We start from the raw sequence: 22,030 nt of genomic DNA on the forward strand, positions 1-22,030 counted from the left end.
TTAGAAATCCAGAAAGAGTAACAAGGGAACATAAAACTGACCCTAATGTGACATATTTTAAAATGCTTTAACATAAAGTGCAACAGACTGAATAAAATAAATAATAAACAGACATAATGAAATAAAAGGAACTTATATAAATAAGTAATTCAATTAGTAAAGTAATTAAACTAGTAAGAAAAAAAAGAATCTTTTATAAGGGGGAATTCAGACTGATTTTATTCAATTGAGTAGGGAAAACTCAACTAGAATATGGTGTAAAAGTTAATTTATGTCAATAATTCAACTAGAATATGGTGTAAAAGTTAATTTATTTCAATAATTCAACTAGAATATGGTGTAAAAGTTAATTTATGTCAATAATTCAACTAGAATATGGTGTAAAAGTTAATTTATGTCAATAATTCAACTAGAATATGGTGTAAAAGTTAATTTATGTCAATAATTCAACTAGAATATGGTGTAAAAGTTAATTTATGTCAATAATTCAACTAGAATATGGTGTAAAAGTTAATTTATGTCAATAATTCAACTAGAATATGGTGTAAAAGTTAATTTATTTCAATAATTCAACTAGAATATGGTGTAAAAGTTAATTTATTTCCATAATTCAACTAGAATATGGTGTAAAAGTTAATTTATGTCAATAATTCAACTAGAATATGGTGTAAAAGTTAATTTATGTCAATAATTCAACTAGAATATGGTGTAAAAGTTAATTTATGTCAATAATTCAACTAGAATATGGTGTAAAAGTTAATTTATTTCAATAATTCAACTAGAATATGGTGTAAAAGTTAATTTTTTTTCAATAATTCAACTAGAATATGGTGTAAAAGTTAATTTATTTCAATAATTCAACTAGAATATGGTGTAAAAGTTACTTCGTTATCGTTACTTTGAGTGCAGCAGAGATCAGAACCTTGCTGGTGCAGGAAACTGCGCGCTGGAAGCAGATGAGTGACGGACACTGGCCGATTTATGGTTCCGCGTTGCACCAACGCAGAGCTTACGGCGTAGGTTACGCGGGGACGCGAACGCACCGTGCGCGTCGCCGCGTAGCTACGCCGACGATTTAACGCGGAACCATAAATCAGGCTTGACGCGCGCTAATTTGTCAGTTTTCTTTTCGTCTTTTCAACTGAGCATGCAAACACATAAACTGAGGGTGCAATGCATGCTTATCCACCCTCGTAGAACCGGGCCTGCACCGAGTGATTTAGGTATTGGTCAAATTATAATAATTAATGGAGTTTGGCGCGGGCGCGAGGATTCCTCCCTATTGTTTCACCAAATATTTCAGTCACCCGCCGCCTATGGTTACGTCTCATTATTTAAAATCATTACTTTGACTAATTTTGAAGTTGGCAAACGTAAGAAAACAATACTTACGGTGCACAGTTGACGTTTACGTCGAGCTGAATCTCTGACGGATCCGTGACCATTTAGCCCTCCTGCGGCTGAGCCAGAAGCTGCTGCTGATGGCGGGCCTGATAAAGCCGCTGCGTGAACGGAGGGAACCGCGCCAGCATTGAGTCTCACCCGCTCCTGGCTTCGGAATCCCATCTTGAACTCCATCAAATCGCTGGGGTGATAATCCTCCTATTTAAAATGAGCTCCACATACAATGGCGTTTTGTGTAACAGATGCCGAAGTGAAATCCCGCCTCTTCACCTGTACAAAACGCACCCAGGCACGAAAGACAGCTCCGCTCTTTTTCCTGTTAGGGAAACTGTGGGCCCTATGGCCTGACAGGTTGGAGTTTGTGCAACCAGCACAAACACAATAATCTACCATGACGACGATGATAAATAAATGCAATGTATAACTACCGAAACAGACCAACTCACTAGACACGACTGCTCAGACTCACTCCTAACTACGACTGCACAGTCAGATGGGGCAGCTGTGGAGACGTCTCCCTGGTGTGGCGTCATATGACGCGGTGTTCGAAAAAAAGAGCGTTTGTAGGAGCTTGGCTAAAATTAGCCACTTTTTCCTCTGAATACGAGCCCTTATGTCTTGTAAAACATATTAAATCCTACATTAACTTCTCACATAGTCATTTTCACATAAGGTCAGGTATAATTTTTGAAAAAACCCTAACCTGCAATATGCTCTTTAAGAGATCATATACATTTTGTGCCTTAATTGTTGTTATAAGTTTTAGAGATTTCAAATACATTTTAAACTCGTTCATAAATACACAAAATTTGGGGGATGATTTTAGTATCCTATTCTTGTGGATAAAAAATTTTGCCAAGCAGAGGATTACATTGCAACAGAGTTCATCATTTTTGTTTTTCAAGATCATACCAAAAGTTACATTATCTTTGGAAATAGAGGATGGGAACGATGCAATTTTCCGTTTAACGTTCAATAAATTTATTGAACGTCTCTGGCCATCCATACCGGAAGTTGGTCTTCTTCGTGTATATTATTATTTTTAAAAAATTTTTATTTAACATTTGCAAACAGTACAATGATAACAAAACTTCACATTATGCAATTTCACGTTGAATTATAACATAAAAAGAGTATTACTCAAATAAAAAACAAAACAAAAAGCATACCTGAAGTTGGTCTTTTTTTCCACAATACTTTATTTCAAATTGTCAACATTACATTATAAGACAAACAAAACATATATAGAAACATTTGATGCCAGGGGATTAGTCACAGACAGAAATTATAGATCAGTTTAAAAAAAAATGTTATACATAGTACATAACTTAGTGGTTTGGATGGCTTTTCTATTTTTAGAATATTGGATTGTGGCAATGTATTGTTTGAATTCATTTTTAAAGGCCGGGAAAAATGGTATGTGATTAGAGAATTTAGATTTATGAATATGAAATTTTGCAAGTAACAAAATTAAATTGATGATGTAAAATTGATTTGCTTTGCTAGAGGTGTAAGAAAATAATCCAAACAATACATTTTCATATGAAATGGAGAAATCAGAGTCAAAATGTTGTGAAATTAGTGAACAGATATCTTGCCAAAAAGTAGCCTACATGAGATGGGACAAGACCAAAATAAATGACATAAGTCTTCTGCAGACAGTTTACAAAATGAGCAGACCACATCAATGTCCTTTTTGTATCTTTGTAGAAATACCTTGCAAGGATAAAAACGATGAATCATTTTCAGAGACACTTCTTTAAGCTTATTTATAATCAGATATTTAGAGGGCAAACACCATATTTTCTTCCAGTTCAGAACCAGAAGTTGGTCTTTTTCGTGTATATTATAATAATAATAATTATTATAATAATAATTATTATTATATACGCTATATATATATATATATATATATATATATATATATATATATATATATATATATATATGAGTCATTCCACGAAAATGGCACAATTTGAGTCCCTCTGACCTTTTTAGGTGTATTTTATGTATTGAGTCTCCAAAATCTATTTTTAATAGCTTTATATATACATTGAAATGTTTCATTTAATAAAGTGTAAAACACATTAAGTAAATTGTATCTTTATATGCGAAATTATATTGTTTTTTCAGTTGACACCACCTATTTTGTCATGTCCCCGATAGCCTTCGATGAAAGTGTACTTGGAATATAACTAATAAAACTTGAAAAAAGTGCAAACATTTTGATATAAACATAAACATATATTTATGCTTTTTTGCTTCAAAATAAATTGCTAATTAATCATTAAAATCATATTATTTAGTTCTGTCCCTCAGTAACCCCTCAACCCCGTTACACAAATGATTCCCATCCCCCATAGACATAATGGTATGATCCATTTGAGCATATACATCAAGAAGTGACATCACTGAAGTCTTTTCAACAACTGCACACTTGAAACAGGCAAGTGGCTACCTTCTTTTACTATATTTTGTTAATTTATATTGTAGTATTGTGGTCGTCAAGATCAACAACTCAACACCATCACATGAAAAAAAGATAGAAAACTATTACTCATTAAAAAGGTTTTTCTTATTCCAAGAATATATACTATTTCTTCATCTGATGCATGCCATGTGCTCTCTCTATGGTATTCATTATATGGAGCAGCAGCCATTTTGAGCAAAAATCACAACCCCGTCACACTCAACCCCGTTACGTTTTAATGTTATGGGGTTGTGAGATTGTAATGGGGTTGTGATTTTAACACTTTGGTTGCTTGGTTATCCAATTATTTAAATGAATTATTATTATATTGGATCAATATTCTTATACCACATGCATTTTGAATGTAATAATGATTATTTTAAAGACAGATGAGATGGCCCCAACAACACATGCAGAAAGGCAGAGGAAGTATCGGGCACGCATTAACACCGATCCTGAAAGAAGGGAGAAATACCTGCAGAGTGAACGTCAGAGATGGAGAAGGAATGTAGAGGCAGGGAAAAAGAAAGGAATCAAGGACCCAACAGAAAGAGAACAGCGGCAGAAATGCAAAAAGTGGAGAGCAGCTTATAAAATCACTCACTCACTCACTCACTCATGTTCAGTCAGTTCAAGTTTAATTTAATGAGTTTAATGAGACTTGGTTCTTATCCCTGAGCCCACAGGACAGTTACACATATTCACACAAACACACACACACACACACACACACACACACACACACACACACACACACACACACACACACACACACACACACACACACACACACACACACACACACACACACACACACACACACACACACACACACACACACACACACACACACACACACACACACACACACACACACACACACGTTTGGTTTTCTTTTGATGAGCTATACAGTCAGTTTACAATGTTTTCATGTATTGTTGTAGTTGTCATTGTTTCATTTGGGTTAATAAAACTCAGTTCAACTGCAATTTATATCCATTGTCCTTCTTATGGATACATAATGAAATAGAATGTTTATACAAAATCATATGGTGAATTTGAGAGTTAAAAAACAACTATTTACATGTTAAGCTGTATTTGTCCCTTCAACCACGTTACCACCTTCAACCTCATTACCCTACTCTCAACCCCGTCACACCAACATTTATATACTTTTTTTTTTTAAGTTTATGAAAAAAAAAATTATGTTTGTTGACTTCTGTCTCAAATGTTTAGAGCTATCATAAGATTATTGATTTTGGTTAAAATTCTTTAGTTAAATCACATTTGTTATGAAAAATGATAAGGATGCTGTTACAAGAAGGGCCATTTCAAGCTTTTGTATAGCAAAAATGTAAGAATTTATATCATTTTTGTATTTGCAAATATTGAACTAGTGTGAGGGACATCTGATTAATATGAAAATGTTGACTTCATTTCAAATACATTTTATAATGATATTCAGAGAGCTTCCATTGTGTCCATAACGGGGTTGAAGAACAACGGTGACCACATCATGAAATGATGTCCAATAATAATAGGAATTTGATGCCTGAGATGGGAAAAATATATATTCTGGTAGTTAAATATGTCCTTAATGTTGTGAGGTGTTCATAAAAGTATTACATTTTGGTAAAAAATTTGGAAATGTCAAAGTCCAATTTGTGCCATTCTCATGGAATGACTCATATATATATATATATATATATATATATATATATATATATATATATATATATATATATATATATATATATATATATATATATATATATATATATATATATATATATATAGTTGTATGAAAAAGTTTGGGCACCCCTGATCATTTTCAAGATTTTCCTTTATAAATCATTGGTTGTTGGGATCAGCAATTTCAGTTAAATATATCATATGGCAGACAAACACAGTGCTATTTGAGAAGTGAAATGAAGTTTATAGGATTTACAGAAAGTTTGCAATAATTACTTAAACAGAAGTAGGCAGGTGCATAAATTTGGGCACCCTTGTTGTTTTATTGATTTGAATACATTTAGCATTAATTATTGGAACACAACAGTTGTTTGTTCAGTTCATTGACCCTTCACCTACATACACAGGTGAAGCCAATCATGACAAAGAGTATTTAAGGTGGCCTGTTGTAAGTTTTTCACCTCTTTGCATCTTCCTTGAAGAGTGGCAACATGGGAGCCTCAAAACAACTGTCAAATGACCTGAAAACAAAGATTGTTCAACATCATGGTTTAGGGCAGTGGTTCTCAACTCCGGTCCTCGGGACCCCCTGCCCTGCATGTCTTAGATGTTTCCCTGCATCAACACACCTGATTCTAATTAACAGTCGTCACCAGCTTGTCATCAAAGTCTGGACAGTTCTGTTGATGACACAGCTCCTTGTATCACGGTGTGCTGAAGCAGGGAAACATCTAAGACATGCAGGGCAGGGGGTCCCGAGGACCGGAGTTGAGAACCACTGGTTTAGGGGAAGGATATAAAAAGCTAGCTCAGAGATTTCAGCTGTCAGTTTCCACTGTAAGGAACATAGTGAGGAAATGGAAGACCACAGGCACAGTTCTAGTTAAAGCCCGGAGTGGCAGGCCAAGAAAAATCTCAGACAGGCAGAGGCGAAGGATGGTGAGAACAGTCCAAGTCAACCCACAGACCAGCTCCAAAGACCTACAACATGATCTTGCTGCAGATGGTGTCACTGTGCATCGTTCAACTATCCAGCGCACTTTGCACAAGGAGATGCTGTATGGGAGAGTAATGCGGCGGAAGCCTTTTCTACGCACACGCCACAAACGGAGTCGCTTGAGGTTTGTTACAGCACATCTTGACAAGCCAGCTTAATTTTGGAATAAGGTGCTGTGGACTGATGAAACTAAAATGGAGTTATTTGGACATAACAAGCGGCGGTATGCATGGCGGAAGAACACAGAATTCCAAGAAAAACACTTGCTACCCACAGTCAAATTTGGTGGTGGTTCCATCATGCTGTGGGGCTGTGTGGCCAGTGCAGGTACTGGCAATCGTTAAAGTTGAAGGTCACATGGATTCCAGTCAGTATCAGCAGATTCTTGCCAACAATGTTCAAGAATCAGTGACAAAGTTGAAGTTACGCCGGGGCTGGATACTTCAACAAGACAACGACCCTAAACACTGCTCAAAGTCTACTAAGGCATTCATGCAGAGGAACAGGTACAACGTTCTGGAATGGCCATCTCAGTCCCCAGACCTGAATATTATTGAAAATCTGTGGTGTGATTTAAAGCGGGCTGTCCATGCTCGGAAACCATCAAACCTGACTGAACTGGAGATGTTTTGTAAAGAAAAATGGTCAAAAATACCTTCAACCAGAATCCAGACCCTCATTGGAAGCTATAGGAAGCGTTTAGAGGCTATTATTTCTGCAAAAGGAGGATCTTCTAAATATTGATGTAATTTTTCTGTTGGGGTGCCCAAATTTATGCACCTGCCTACTTTTGTTTAAGTAATTATTGCACACTTTCTGTAAATCCTATAAACTTCATTTCACTTCTCAAATAGCACTGTGTTTGTCTGCTATATGATATATTTAACTGAAATTGCTGATCCCAACAACCAATGATTTATAAAGGAAAATCTTGAAAATGATCAGGGGTGCCCAAACTTTTTCATACAACTGTATATATGTGTATATATATATATATATATATATATATATATATATATATATATACAAACACACACACACACACACACACACACACACACACACACACACACACACACACACACACACACACACACACACACACACACACACACACACACACACACACACACACACACACACACACACCAGTCTCCACCCGGAGGATCAGAAGAGCCCCCCCCCCCCTTTCAATATGTTTTCTTGTCTCTGTTTGTGTAATTGAACCATCAGAATTTATTCGAAGTGTTGTTTATCAACTGTTTGACACTAGTGTGGATACATTTCTTATCGAAAGAAGTCGTCCCTGTTTATTCTATGCATATCTGCTGCCAAGGTTGGGTGACGGAGTGTGCGTTTGGATCTCACCCCTTCGATGATACTAGGTATAAACCTTAATTTCTGAGACTGATGTTCTGCTGTAAAAAGTTATCATTTCCCTGCTTAAGGAACAGGGTGGTGCCCCGGGGATTTTATTTATCATTTTGGTCATTCAATTTGATAAATAGTCGACTTTATTAATTATTAATAATTCTGTAATACAATTATTAATAATGCTTCGATAACTGGAACAGCGCCCCCTATCTGTGTTGCACAACATGTCCATCCTTGTTTCGTGCTGGGAGAGTCCGCCTGCGATACACTGCTGGAGTGTAGGAGAACCGCTTCCCTGCATACATGAGGATGTGATTGTGGAAGTTTTTTCCAGATCTGATGTAGTCCTGCAGAGTGTGAGAATAGAGATACAAAAACATTATGTCTTTTCTGATAATTACTGACCTATAAATCAATCTACATACTTTGTTGATCACAAGTTTGAATTTTTTTCGTTGTTGAAGTCACTGTAATTACACAGACAGTAAAAGCAAGTAATGTATAGAACAATTAGAAAAATGTATATATTTATACACTCACAAGATAAAACTACACATTCACTATCAAGGACCACGCCATCAACGAGATACGTTTAATTGATTTATTGAGAAGATGATGACGATGATGATGGCGATGACGATGGCGATGACGATGGCGATGACGATGATGATGACAATGATGATCCGTGGTTCGGTCGATGCGTTGTGGGGAAGCTGGTAGGGAATCCGCCGCAGCGCCCGGGCAACGACGGACCCCCTAGGACTCTATGAGGTAGAGAAAGAGAGGGAAGAAGGAGGAGAGAAAAGGGGTGGGGGGAGGGGTGCAGAGAACGAGAGCGAAGAGGAACTGAGGTTTAGGTTAGTATTTGAATGTATGCCGGAGAGGCGTGGTGCCGGAAGAGGCGTGGTTGAGGCGTGGTTGGGGCGTGGTTGAGGCGTGGTCCTGCTCCTGAAACTTGCTGGTTAAGCTTCAATTATAAACACCATATAAGGTTTCTTTTACTACCCTTGTTATTATTTTAATATAATTCCAACAAAGTAGATTTCTTTTATATGCCTATATGGTGTTTATATTGTATTCTTTCTATCTGGGAGTGTATACATTGCCTATATATTTCATTTTTCTGGCTATATTTTACTGTATCTAGAAATGTGTTGCTTTTACCATCAGTGTATAAATATCTGTATACAGACCTGCAGAGTCAAATTGTTTACATAGATATTGACATTTGATACAGTAGCAACACTTACACCAGCTGTAGTAGTTTCAGGATAATTGTTTTTGTAAAACACACTGACATAGGTGTGGACAAAAGTGCATACCTGAAGGTGATGAACGTCTTTACATCCTTCAACCATCTCTTGTCCAAGACGACGGCTACAAGGGCTTGTAGCGAGTGAACGCTGGGCCAATGTTTATTCTTGTCCGGGCATTTAGGTTGTTACTCTCCCGCTTTCTTTTTTTCGCCTCCTCCGATAAAACTTGTATTTTCTTGGGTTTTTTCGCTGCTTCGGCCATGATACCAGCTTCTGCTGAGCTCTGGCTTCCACGCCCCGCCCAGCTTTGGTCTCGACTACGAATCGGGAAGGAGGGGGAAGTGACGTAAGCCGTAAAGCAGACAAAAGTGTTTCTTAAAAAACCTCCACGTCTTCCCGATGACTCCTGTTTTGTTAGATTTTTGTACGGTGGCCGACAAGGGCCAAACGCACTGCAACGGCCTAATGCGTCTCAGTTAAGGAAAACGGTTTCAAGTACAGAAACGATTCAAATTCACAAACTCAGAACGAGGTACAAAAAGAGGAACGTGGTGCAAATGAAAAAACGCGCTGCAAAAAACAAAGACAAATGCAGCATCATCAAACGCGCTGCAACAGCTGACTGAACGACAGTGTTTACATCCATGGATTAAACATACAGCGGGAACGGTAATGTGATATAATGTGGTTTATATCACTGTACAACGCTGTACATTACGAGACGTTTCTTTATTATATTTTAACGTTACAGTCAGGTGTTCGGTCTCTCTCTACATCCCGTGTGTCTGTCCATTGAGCTGTTACGCTGAGAGCGCCCCCTACAGGTTTGGTAACTGGTTATGAAGCGTTTTTCTTTTGAAGATGGTTTCTTGTTTTATATCGTTTTGTGCTTTGCATCGTTTCTCTATTTGCAGCGCGTTTGATGATGCTGCATTTGTCTTTAGGCCGTTGCAGTGCGTTTGGCCCTTGTCGGCCACCGTATTTTTGTCTTGTAAGACTTCTTCAAGTGCTGCTCAACACAGGCTGCCATTTCTTTCATGAAAGTCGATATTTTTTCACGCATATAAAGAAAAATATCGCTATTTCTGCAGGAAAATTCAGTGCAAAGAGTCTGTTACGAGGGTGTCCTCTGGCTGCTCCTTGTGAAAGCATTGACTGCAATTCTCTATCTTTTTTTATGATTTCCTTTATAACCATTGTAAACAAAAATTGTAAATTATGAATTCACATTGAATTTCAGTGGATTAATATGAAATTGGTAACTTTGTTCAGTAAATTCTAAAACAAAACCTTCTTATATCAGCCGGGCCAGAGGCGCGTATAAATCTCAGAAACGTTGTCCACCAATTCATGAATGCTAACAATGACCTTCAATTCCTCCCATAAAGGTCCAAATATACGTCCAACAATTCTTGCCAATCGGGAATTTTTCTTGCTATAGCTCTTTAGGTGTACAAGAATACATCTGGCAACAATTTCACTTACAGCTGATTCTCTGTTATACAGGGCATCCACGACAAACTCTTTGTTATAGGTAATTGACATGCAAATATATCTTAAAATCGTCCGTGGTAGGTTTTTCCATAGATCTTCGGGAATGTCAAAATATTCTCCGTGTATTTTACCCCAGACTTTCACAAAGAACCGATCAGAAATGTCAAGCTTGTCATATAATGGATCTGCCTCTGAAAGGATCAGTGTAATCAGGTTCTCAACAACTTGTTTGACCGATGTTTTTAATTTTTCCTGGACCTGGACCTGTTGAGGTTCTTCCACACTAACCTCTCCTCTGGTACAGGATGTGACCATTGAGGGACTTTTTTCTTGTTCTAAATCTTCTTCAATTTTTACTCTTTTTAAATATTCTTCAAATGTGATCTTTGGGGGACTGTGTTCTACAAATGACGGAGATTTTTCTGGTTCCAAGTATGGTTTAAATGGGTCCAGTGACAAGTTGTGAATCCTGGCGTCTGTGCCCCTTAAAATCTGTGCACAAGATGAGGGCTTTATCTCAGGTCTGATTCTATTGGCTGCCCGAAGTTCATTATGTGCGACACCTGTCACAAATGAAGAAGATTTTGAGGATGGTATCACAACCGTGTTACTAGATATCCTTTCATTGAGCAAGGTGGGACGTGGGGTTTGACGTGTCGACAAAGAGACCGTTTTCAAGAGAGAATTTTTCTTGCAAGACTTCTTCAAGTGCTGCTCAACACAGGCTGCAATTTTTTTGATGAAAGTCAACCTTTTTAAAACCATAAAAAGAAAAATATCGTCTTTTTTGTAGGAAAATTCGGTGCAAAGACTCTTGAAAATGTTCCTGTGTAGTTTGTTGAACGCTGTTTCAGGAATGTCAAAATGTTGGTCCTTTACTTGAGCCCAGACATTTTCAAAGAGCAGATCCGAAATTGATCTGAATTCTTCTTCGCTGCAAGGTAGAAATGAATTTATAATGGCTAGCACAGTCAGTTTCTCCATAATACATTTAACAGACATCTTGAATTTTTCTTCTTTTTCCATGACATCCTCTTTTCGTTCTTCCACACAATGGAGGTCATCAACTGGCCCATTCGGTTGAGACACAAGTGCTTCATCAATTATGTCCTTTGATGACTCCTGTTGAGCTACAGAGTCTGTCACGAGGGTTTCCTCTGGATGCACCATGTTGCGTTGACATAAGTGTTTCTTAAAAAACCTCCACATCTTCCCGATGACTCCTCTTTTGTTAGATGGTTTTCTCCTGCAAAACTCCTCCAAGTGCTCCTTAACAAAGGCTGCTATTTGTTTGATGAGTATTTTTTCACGTATATAGAAAAAAACCCAGTCTTCACCGTATTTAAGGATAAAATGGTCGAAAATTTTCCAGGGTAGTTTCTTAAACGCTGTTTTAGGAATGTCTGAAAGATCTTTTACTTGAGCCCAGATATTTTCAAAGAGCAGATCCAAAATTGATGTGTACTCATCTTTGCTGCAAGTAAAACATGAATTAATATAGGTTAGCATAGTCAGGCCCTCCGTAAAATATCTAACATACATCTTGAATTCTTCTTTTTCCATGACACCCTCTTTTCCTCTTTTTTTTTATATTAACAGAGAGTGCAAATAGCGACAAAAGACGACATCAGTTACAATGTTATGTATGTGTGTGTGTGTGTGTGTGTGTGTGTGTAAATAACATGATGAAAGTAAATAAATAAATTAAGAATATTAATTTGAGAATAAATAAGTAAACAAATAAATAATTATCATATAGAGTAGTGTAGCACAATATAATATAAATATAGCATAATAATATAGTAATATCCTACTATAACATAATAATTGTTATAATATTATAACATATAACAAAATGATATCACCATACTATAATATATAACAATATAATAATATTATAGTTTAACATCCCATGAGATTTCATAACTTTATACATTATACATTATTACTAGAAAACTTAAAACGTATACGCATTTTTTTCATAAATCCTGCCTCAAGCTTCTTTAATATAATAATACACTATGAAACAATATATAATGATAATGCCAGGAATAATTATTAGAGTTAGAATTGGTAATTTATGATGAATTTATAATGAATTTCAGTGGATTCATATGAAATTGGTATTTTTGTTCGGTAAATTCTCCAACAAAACCTTTTTATATCAGTGTTGTTGTCTGAATGAGGGTCGAAAATACGTGCAGCCTTTTTCTATAGAGCTGACGTCAACGTGACGTCACTGAACACCGCTAAGCGGGAGGGACGTTCCGTCACGTGACCCATTGTTTACAGACGCGCGGGCTGGAAGCGCGTGCACGAACCAGAGCAGTGGATCAAACAGTGGCGACAACTTTTGATCTCGCCGCCAGAGTGGTCACGTGGTTCATTTAAGCTTCGACATTTCCAAATAAAAAACACCGAGGGCCACATCAACATGATGGCTGTCCTCAAAGGACAGATGTAACTTACAAATGTAACTAAATGTAATCGAATGTAATGTAAAATAAATGTAACTACTCTTTACTGTTAAATTAGTCATTATTAATTATAACTCATTCAAGTGACAATTACATTTGCATAGAAAACCTATGTTTGCTTGTTGCTCTAACATAAATCTTTTAAAATTGTGTCAGCTTATGAAAACCCAAATAACTCCATTAATGATCAAACTGTCCACGTGAATAAAGAAAAAAAATAACAAAACGGAGCTGCAAAGAACATGTATGACATGTAACACACAGCCTTGCATCCAACTGATGGTTTGATTGATTTGTCTGCATACACACATAAGACCTGCAAACATTAAATAATTACAACAGCAGCTACACATAAATAATATGTAATCAACTAAAAATACCAAAATAAAGGTTGACTCAGTTCACAACTATATTGATCAAGTTTATCGGTTATTCTTTGATGAGGAGATGCTCAGCCTGTCCTTGAACACACCAAGTGGATTCTCTCTCTAATATAGATTGATCATGTTCTGAAAATGATAAAAACAAAACAAAATGCAAGCAAAATCATTAAATTGCACACAGTTTAACTGTTCTTCTTCTTGGTTGATTTACATTTTATTAAATTTTTTAAAGTTTAAAAAAAAATGCACATTTCTATACATTTTAGACGTTTTGGGGATGTCCCCATTTTGGCGCTCGCGTGGCTGAAATCGCGACATCCCTTGTTTCTATTTCTGAAAGGTGGCTGTCATAACCTGGCCCATAGGCCATGACAAAAATGGACAACACAGCGCAAATAAATATATGCTATTTATTTTAAAGAAAAATACGGCAACGCAAAATAATAATAATAACAGTATTTCGCAACATTTTTGAAAACCAAAGTTGTGTAACTCACTGTTACAAACTTTTAATCTTAACGATTAAGATAATATATATATATATATATATATATATATATATATATATATATATATATATATACACACATACATACATACATACATACATACATACATACATACATACATACATACATACATACATACATACATACATACATACATACATACATACATACATACATACATACATATATATATATATATATATACATATACATATATATGACCAAATGAGTGTTGCTCTTACCCTTTAAACAATCAGGATGTGGTAAAAGCTACACCACTCTCATTTTTACAGGTAGGGAGATCTGGGTTCAATATTAATTCTAATAATCAAACTCCCCATGCAGATAATGGGAACTAGGGAGAGACAGAGGCTTCTGTGTGTACAATTATATCACCTTTATTGATCACCACAGTTTAAAAGAAACAAGACATTCAACAGATAAAAATGGGTACTTTAGGTACGGGACCGAGGGACACAATGACACTTCATAACACAGCACTGCAAACGTAGATAAATAAAAACACTGCTCAAAGGCACAAATGAGCACTCCAATACTATTAAAAATGCTATAAATGATGATGTAAAAATTAAAAATTAAAAATTTAAAAAATTAAAAATGTACTTTAAAACATTTTTTTTAATCATAAATACAAACACAATGTAGTTCCCAACTTTACACTTGTAAAGACTAACTTAAGATTCCTTGTTTTTTTAAGCAGCTCAATGTAAAACAATGAACCATATGCATCACAAACATTGTACAAGAAGTGCATTGGTCAGTTAAATTTTCCATGTAATTATGTCTATCCTCATATTAAGGAAAATAAAAAATAGCTCAAAAAATATCCCCTTCTCCTAAGTGGGATCAAAACGGTGATGTAAATTACAAACTAATAAAGTGCACATGTAACAGCAGGGAGTGTAACTCAACCTTTTAAAGTGCAGTTGGGCTTTAATTAGCTAATACTTCAGATTCTGTGGAACAGATCTCTCTTTGCTCATCTAATGTATTCAGGTGAGGAACAGGCCTCCTTCCCTCACATCTATCCAGCATTGTCTGCTTTTGACGAGGGGGTGTGCGCTCTCTGCATCGGTCGTGTGTTCGGCTTGCAAGTGGTATTTGAGACTCGACGTGCTTCAATGGTAATTCATTTCATATAGACAGTACATTCAAATAGATTTTGTCCAGCGAACCATCTGCATCTTTTTGAAAGTGAACTTGCCGTTCAAAAGTTCCTTTTCATTCTTCATCTTTCCTTGCTTTTCAAAAAAGTTCACGCAGTAGTCCACCATATTTTTCCTCAAGCTACGGGTGCCATTGACCGCCAGAAATTATAGAATGCGTTTTTTTTTTATCCAAGCGTTAATAAAAATGGTCGGCGTTAAGAGGACGTTAAGTTGACATCCCAAATAAATATATATATATATATGTATATGTATAGGGGGAGCACTTAAAGCTATATGGGTAAGGGTCTGACATATAATGGCCGGGTTTCCCAGATCCAACCCTTCTTAAGGATTTAAGAAGGCTCTTAAGAAGGGTTCAACTAAGGGACCCTAAGATATGGGTGTTTTCCAGATTACTTCTTAACACCGTTCTTAGGACCGTTCTTAGGACCACTCTTTAGTTTCGCTCTTTAAGAAGCTCTTTGGAGGAGCTGTCCACCACCGCGGTTCTGAAACTAAATCAATCAATGCCAGGCAAATCGATCACGATCACTATGAGCGCATTTTTACACACAGCACTGCTACGCCCTAATTCCCTGCTGCCTGTGCGTTATGTGTGGTATAATGAAAAACTAAGATGATAAATATACTTTAATATTGATGTAAAGCACTTTGAATTACCTTGTGTTGAATTGTGCTATACAAATAAACTTGCCTTGCCTTAGATGCTATCCCACACCTGCTGAAAGTCACGTGAAGATCCAAACATCCATCTGCAGTCTCAGCTGGTGATCTTGAAACCTCCTCTGTATGTCACTGCAAACCAATGCAGATGCTGAAAGCTCCAGCATGACTCCCTGCAGCGGGAAGCTGCTGCCTCATCAACAAGCACATTCCTGCAGACGACAAAAAAGCCTGTTACACACAACTGCCATATTTGACAGAACCTCTCAGTTCATTTCCATGTTGTGGTGAACTTTTCTGGACCCTGATGGTGACCTAGAGACTACTGTCATTTGAAGTTTCCAGCTTCAACCACCATCATCCTGATCAGAGTCTCAGGATTATGGATCCTGTCCCAGTTTTCATCTGGTAAGAGTGGGGACACGCATGGACACATCACCACTCTATTTTAGGAATTGATAATAACTGGAGGAGCCGAGTATCCTTCTTTTTCTTTTCATCCATCAATAAAGTCATGAAATTTGGGGAATTTCTCTTGCAGCTTTAAAAAATCTATCTTTCTCCCAGATCCCCAAAATGTGGTGGCGCTCCACTTCCTCACACGGGGTGTCCCATGTTTCCATGTCTCGTTTCTACAGCAGCCCAGAATGGATAAACCAGACATTTGTCCTAGAGGAAGTCATTTTTGACATGAAGTCTTTATCTTTAGCATATATAAAACACACAGATCCTCCTAAAAGCTGTCCCCCCTTTTTGTCTTAATGCCAGTAAATCCGGAGACCTTCTCACTTACATGTTTTAAACAACTGACAATGTTATTACCGTAACACAAAAAAATTAAATAAAATAAAAAAAATATATATATATATCTATATATATATAAATATATAAAAATATCTATATATATATCTATATAAATATATATATATATATATATATATATATATAAATATCTATCTATCTATACATATATATATATATATATATATATATATATATATATATATATATATATATAAACTGACATAAAACACAAAATCTTCAAACACCGGTATGTATTACACTTCGGTTGATTGACTTACATGGCAATGCATCTAAATAGTTTCTATTAAATAGAAGAAAAAAAACACCCACCCACTTTTTGTCACCGACTCTTGTTGTTTTTGTTTATTTGTATACATTAGTATTCGTTCAAGTGACTTTGAACAAATAGTTTCTATTAAATATAAGAAGAAAAAGAAACACCCACCCACTATGAAATGTACCAAACGGAGAAGTGGAATAAAAAAAAATCTGAAGAAAATAAGTTCATTTTTAGCATAAAATACAAAATCTTCAAACACCGGTTGATTGACTTTCATGGCAATGCAACTAAATAGTTTCTATTAAATAAAAAAGAAACACCTACCCACTTTTTGTCACCGACTCTTGTTTTTTCTTATTTGTATATATTAGTATTCATTCAAATGACTTTAAATAAAGCGCCATTTATTTATTCATTTGCTACCTGTTTTTGTACAGTCATCTTCAGAACTGTCATGGGATTATACTTCTTTTGGTGAACTTGCGACCCCTACTGACGAAAACATGTAATCACAAGGTAAAGTATTACCACACAGCCGGTCTGTAGAGACATCCATCAGAGATAAGTGGGTTCAACCCCTGCTCGCTTCCACCTGGCTGTGTAGATGTCTGCTATATGCTTGCTGACATGAATAAAAACACATTCACGTTATTGTATGTGTCTCGGTTTATTTTATTCTCCTTTTAATCACCAGATAAAACAGTGTTTGTGCCTGGCTAAGTGAGCAACTGTAATATCAGCAGGAATCTCTGACAGAGGCAGCCGTTGGGAGAAAAAAAAATGTTATCAGGTGCAAAGAAGCAGCACATCCATCAAGTTTCTGACATTTCTTTGTAAGGGGACACTTTGAAACATAGTGTTGTATACATATAAACGCATTACTGTTGTTCGTACAAGTTTGTATGTCTACAGAGGAAAAAGCCAGCCTGAAGTTACCAATAACACCTCCTGTGCTGCTATACAATTTCCATAACAAGGCATGTGTTGTAATGAAAATGATATATTATTTTGTATAATTATTCTGTGTTGGCCTTTAGATGTCCATCTGAGGCAGGGGTCACACTTTTTATTACAAAAGTGAGGCTGTGTGAGCCAAAATAAAGTGACACTTTTACATGTGCAAAATAACAAGCGATTTAGGGATGTAGCTTACACCCAGAACATAAGTTATTGGATGTATTCATACATTTTCTAGGATGTAATGCATATAAAGGCCAGTTTGTGTAAGATTTTTGTTGTTGTTGTTGGTTGCGTCCATTTTTATTCTCTGCAGTATCCCTGAACAATAAAATGGTTATAGGACCGTTAATTGCTGTGAAGGCACCATTTCATAATCATGCCAATATGACTGAGACTGTAATATTATCAAATAACACAGTGGGGAGCCAGGACATCCCAGCAAAGAAAACAAATAAATCAGGCCGATCAGGACAAGTGCCCTGTTGTAACAAAACCTTAGTTATTTGCATTTACAAGTGCAAAACCGAGCAAAAAACAAATCTCTGGCAACACGTTGGTTGATTAAATAGTTTGGGTGGTGCAGCAGTGGACATAAAGGGCTAGTGTTTTGGTCAAATGCAACAGAGACAGTAGAAAAACACTGGTTCATGATATTGCCAAAAGCCCATAGTGAATGAAAGTAACTTTACGTTATATAAATGAAAAACTTTACTCAAATGAGGACAATATTAAGAACAGATGTCCACTGCATACAGTCAATAAAAAGCAGCAGTTAAACATGTCAGTGTGGTACTAGCTGAGCAATTGGAGAAAACATCTGTGCATATGATACATGTGAACTACTGTCAGCCAGGCTGTTTAAGGGTTCATTTGCTCCATAATTTAGACATTCTGTTTTCCCATCGCTGACTTATACATAATTCCACCCACCCCTCTCTTTAGAGGACCAGATGTAATCCCTGACTTCTATTCGGCCTTCACAAATCCAGCTGAGTCAGGCAGCGCTGGCAACATTAAAACATCTCCTTTGTAACTACGGTGCTCTGGCTTCCTGGAATTCAATGCGGTTGCTAGGCAGCGGCGGCCAAAGCTATCAGGAAGCATTTTTGAGTCTGCGACGGTTGTTCTGTGATTCCTTTGGCACAGCTCATGTAGATGGAGGGCTCTGGGTACAGTGAAGAGAAAACAAACTCCCTGAGAGTGGGTTCAACCCAGAGTCGGGACCTCTGATAACGACTGAAATCAGTGTGTAACAACATAGTTTCAGTGTCCTTTACAAACACGTATGTACAGCGTAACTATACCTGTATCTTGGTGTTTATCAACTTCCAGACACGGAAACTGTTTGAGATCCCTGGGATAATAAGCAACACTAATGGTTTTGCACAGCCCGACCTCCATCCTGCTTTTTGTCTTTCGTTATTGATCCTTGAGTGACGATTGAGGGATGAAATGTACTGTAACAGAATCAATTTTTTGATTCTAACGGTTATCCACTACAGATTTGTAGATTTGAAATGGACAATTCCTCATCAATGTATCAATCCCTACACTCCCAGGTGGCAGTGCATCATCACTTCTATGAATTTACTTTGTGCTTATTCCTGTCTTTTGAGCTTTCAAAGGGTCACCAATAAAGTGGAAATCTTTAATTCAGAATAAAACAGAACACATTACTCCACGGAGCAGTGTGATCAACACGTAAATGCTCGAGACTGATTTGGAAAGTTGTTTTTGCATCCAGTTTGGGGGAGTTTTCCCAAGTTCAGTGGATTTTAACCCATTTGTGGCATTTAATTGGAAGGATGAGATATGAAGTGAAAAATAAAGATGCAGTAAAAGAAAGGGGGGGAAAAAAAAAGAAAGCTGGGAGAAGAGTGGGATGAGAGGAGGACATCGCGGGTCACTCTTCTGCTGCCAGGTGGAGACCTTTAAAACTTTTGAAAATCTCCTGGCAGGACTTTGTGCGGTTTTGCCAGTGTTAATGATTTAAGAGGAAAGTATCTGTGCGCTAAAAAGCACGATCAAAGCTCCGAAAGAAAACCGATCTCTCAGTAACAACTCTTCAACGAAGCAAACAAACAATCTTTTAACTGGGATCCAAATATAAATCGTGATTAAGTGCACTGAACACTGGTCTCACCTGTCTTTATAATATTTTTACTGGCTTTCTGCACTTTTAAAAACAGCAGTCTGAGTCCAATCCTATCTGACGTGCACTCTACAAGAAGAAGAAGAGGATCAACTTTCTCTTCTGCATTCAGCGTTTTCTTTTTGTCTTTTCATTATTTACGATGATGCAGGTGCTAACCTAGAGAATGTGGACACAGCAGACGAGTAACGCCATGCGGGGAGGCCGTGTGAGACAACATTTACTGGGCCCAAACGGAGAAATGACAAGCAACGGGACAGCGAGGAAGACGGACGGGTGGAATGAGGAGCCGATAGAGAAATATATAAAAAGATGGGGCTGTTAAAATTCAACTAGCACTTCCAATGTTTAATTTTCTAAAGGTGTCGGTGGTTTGTGTGTGTGTGTGTGTGTGTGTGTGTGTGTGTGTGTGTGTGTGTGTGTGTGGCCTTTAAAACCAAGGGACACACCCATTTTTCTGAACCTTCAAGCTAGAATTTGAGATATGGAGTGGACTTGACTTGTCAAGTATAAACCTTCCTTTCAGCTTTTTTTTCCCCTCTCTCTCAGCATATGACTCAAATTGCGATGGAAATTTTCCATAACTGACAAGAAAACCGAGTTTCCACCTGGGAAAGATGAATGAAGTCAATGTCCAGCTCTCGTTACATCCTTGAGAACTCATTTCCCCACAATGGCTTGTTCCTAAAGCGGCATCCATGGCTCGCTTTTTCCCGCTCCTTTTGCAAAAAGGAAAAAAAAAGAAAAAAAAAAGGAGGGAAAACACATTTTCGCACATGTGTGAGACATTCACCTGCGAGGCCCTTCATTGTCCAGCTCTCCCGGCAGCCAGCGATCCTGGCACCCTTCATAAATTCAATTATCCAGCACTCTCAAACCTTCCTGCAGCAGCATCCAATGAATGCTGACCACTGCTGATACATTCTGACGAGGAAAACAAAAGTGCACGTTCTGCTCAGCTGTGTTTGGACTTATTCTCCTGTTGTTACAGGCGTGACAAAGCAGTGGGGGAAAAAAAACAGTTCATGGCGCGTATTTGTCAGTAGGAGAGTGCTGCATAGCCGAAAGCTTGTGAAATGGGAGGAATTTATAAATTCCCTTTCAGCCATGTGATGAGCAAAGCCCGTCACAGCGGTTGATTCAGAACTCAACTTAAACACATGGAGTTGGATTCCTTTCCGGCTTCAATATCCAGCATGCTGATATAGCACTCCTTTTTCCCGGAGTTGTCCCATGCAGTATAAATAATGCAGATGTGATGATGTGCAACGATCGAGGCCTCAGTCTGGGTTTGATGTACTTCCTTCTCTCTGCAAGATCCCCGTTAACGGTTGGCGTTCAATTTGGAGAAGTCCGTCTTCTCGTGTCTCAGGCTGGCAGATCCGTCCCTGAGAAGATGTGTGAGCCGAGTGCGCTTGGAGGTCAGATCCACCGTCCGGAGCCTCTGGTGCGCTGCTTCTTCCGTCTCTTGCATACATAGTAAACTGGGAAAGCAACCAAACCTGCAGAGAACGGAAGAGAAGAGACAAATAGGATGACATTATTTAAACAATTCAAATCAGTCCCATTTCATAAGCTTATGCGCAGATTGTGCGTATGTAAAATTGATTTGAGCTGAATAGGTGAAGCATGGGGGGGGGGGGGGGGGGGGGGGGCGGCAGCAGAGGGACCCTGATTCTATTATGGATGAAATTAAAAATGAATCTTCTATCCTGGTGTATTAGTGTGCAACAGTCTGTCGGATTTACAAACACAGGAAAGAGATTAACGCTAATTACCGTTCAGCTGAGGCATCAATAGCTCACAATAAAACTTGACAAATGACTCAGAGACAACGAGTCTCCAGCTAGATGGGGGTGTAAATGGATTCCCAGAAAGGGAAAGTCGGTTACCCGGAGAGGCTCCAAGGCACTGCTCATCGCTGA

General features: G+C 37.5%; 1 protein-coding gene across 2 annotated transcripts in view; it reads right to left on the reverse strand.

The window, feature by feature from the left end:
* Nucleotides 1-14,727: 14,727 nt before the first annotated feature.
* Nucleotides 14,728-22,030, reverse strand: part of rnf217 (ring finger protein 217) — a 40,030-nt gene continuing 32,727 nt past the window's right edge. The window contains exons 7-8 of one of the 2 annotated variants that reach the window (XR_009784496.1): nucleotides 20,899-21,607; nucleotides 14,728-16,121 (exon numbers count right to left, since the gene is read on the reverse strand). Coding sequence is in view for 1 of the 2 variants with exons in the window: in XM_061746826.1 (XP_061602810.1) it covers nucleotides 21,528-21,607 (80 nt within the window). In the remaining variant the exon portion in view is untranslated. Of the gene's footprint in view, nucleotides 16,122-17,048; nucleotides 21,608-22,030 lie in introns of those variants that run through there. The other variant, XM_061746826.1, reaches the window with a different exon arrangement.

The sequence above is a fragment of the Cololabis saira genome, chromosome 18 (assembly GCF_033807715.1).
Source record: "Cololabis saira isolate AMF1-May2022 chromosome 18, fColSai1.1, whole genome shotgun sequence".
NCBI classification, from domain to species: Eukaryota; Metazoa; Chordata; class Actinopteri; order Beloniformes; family Belonidae; genus Cololabis; species Cololabis saira.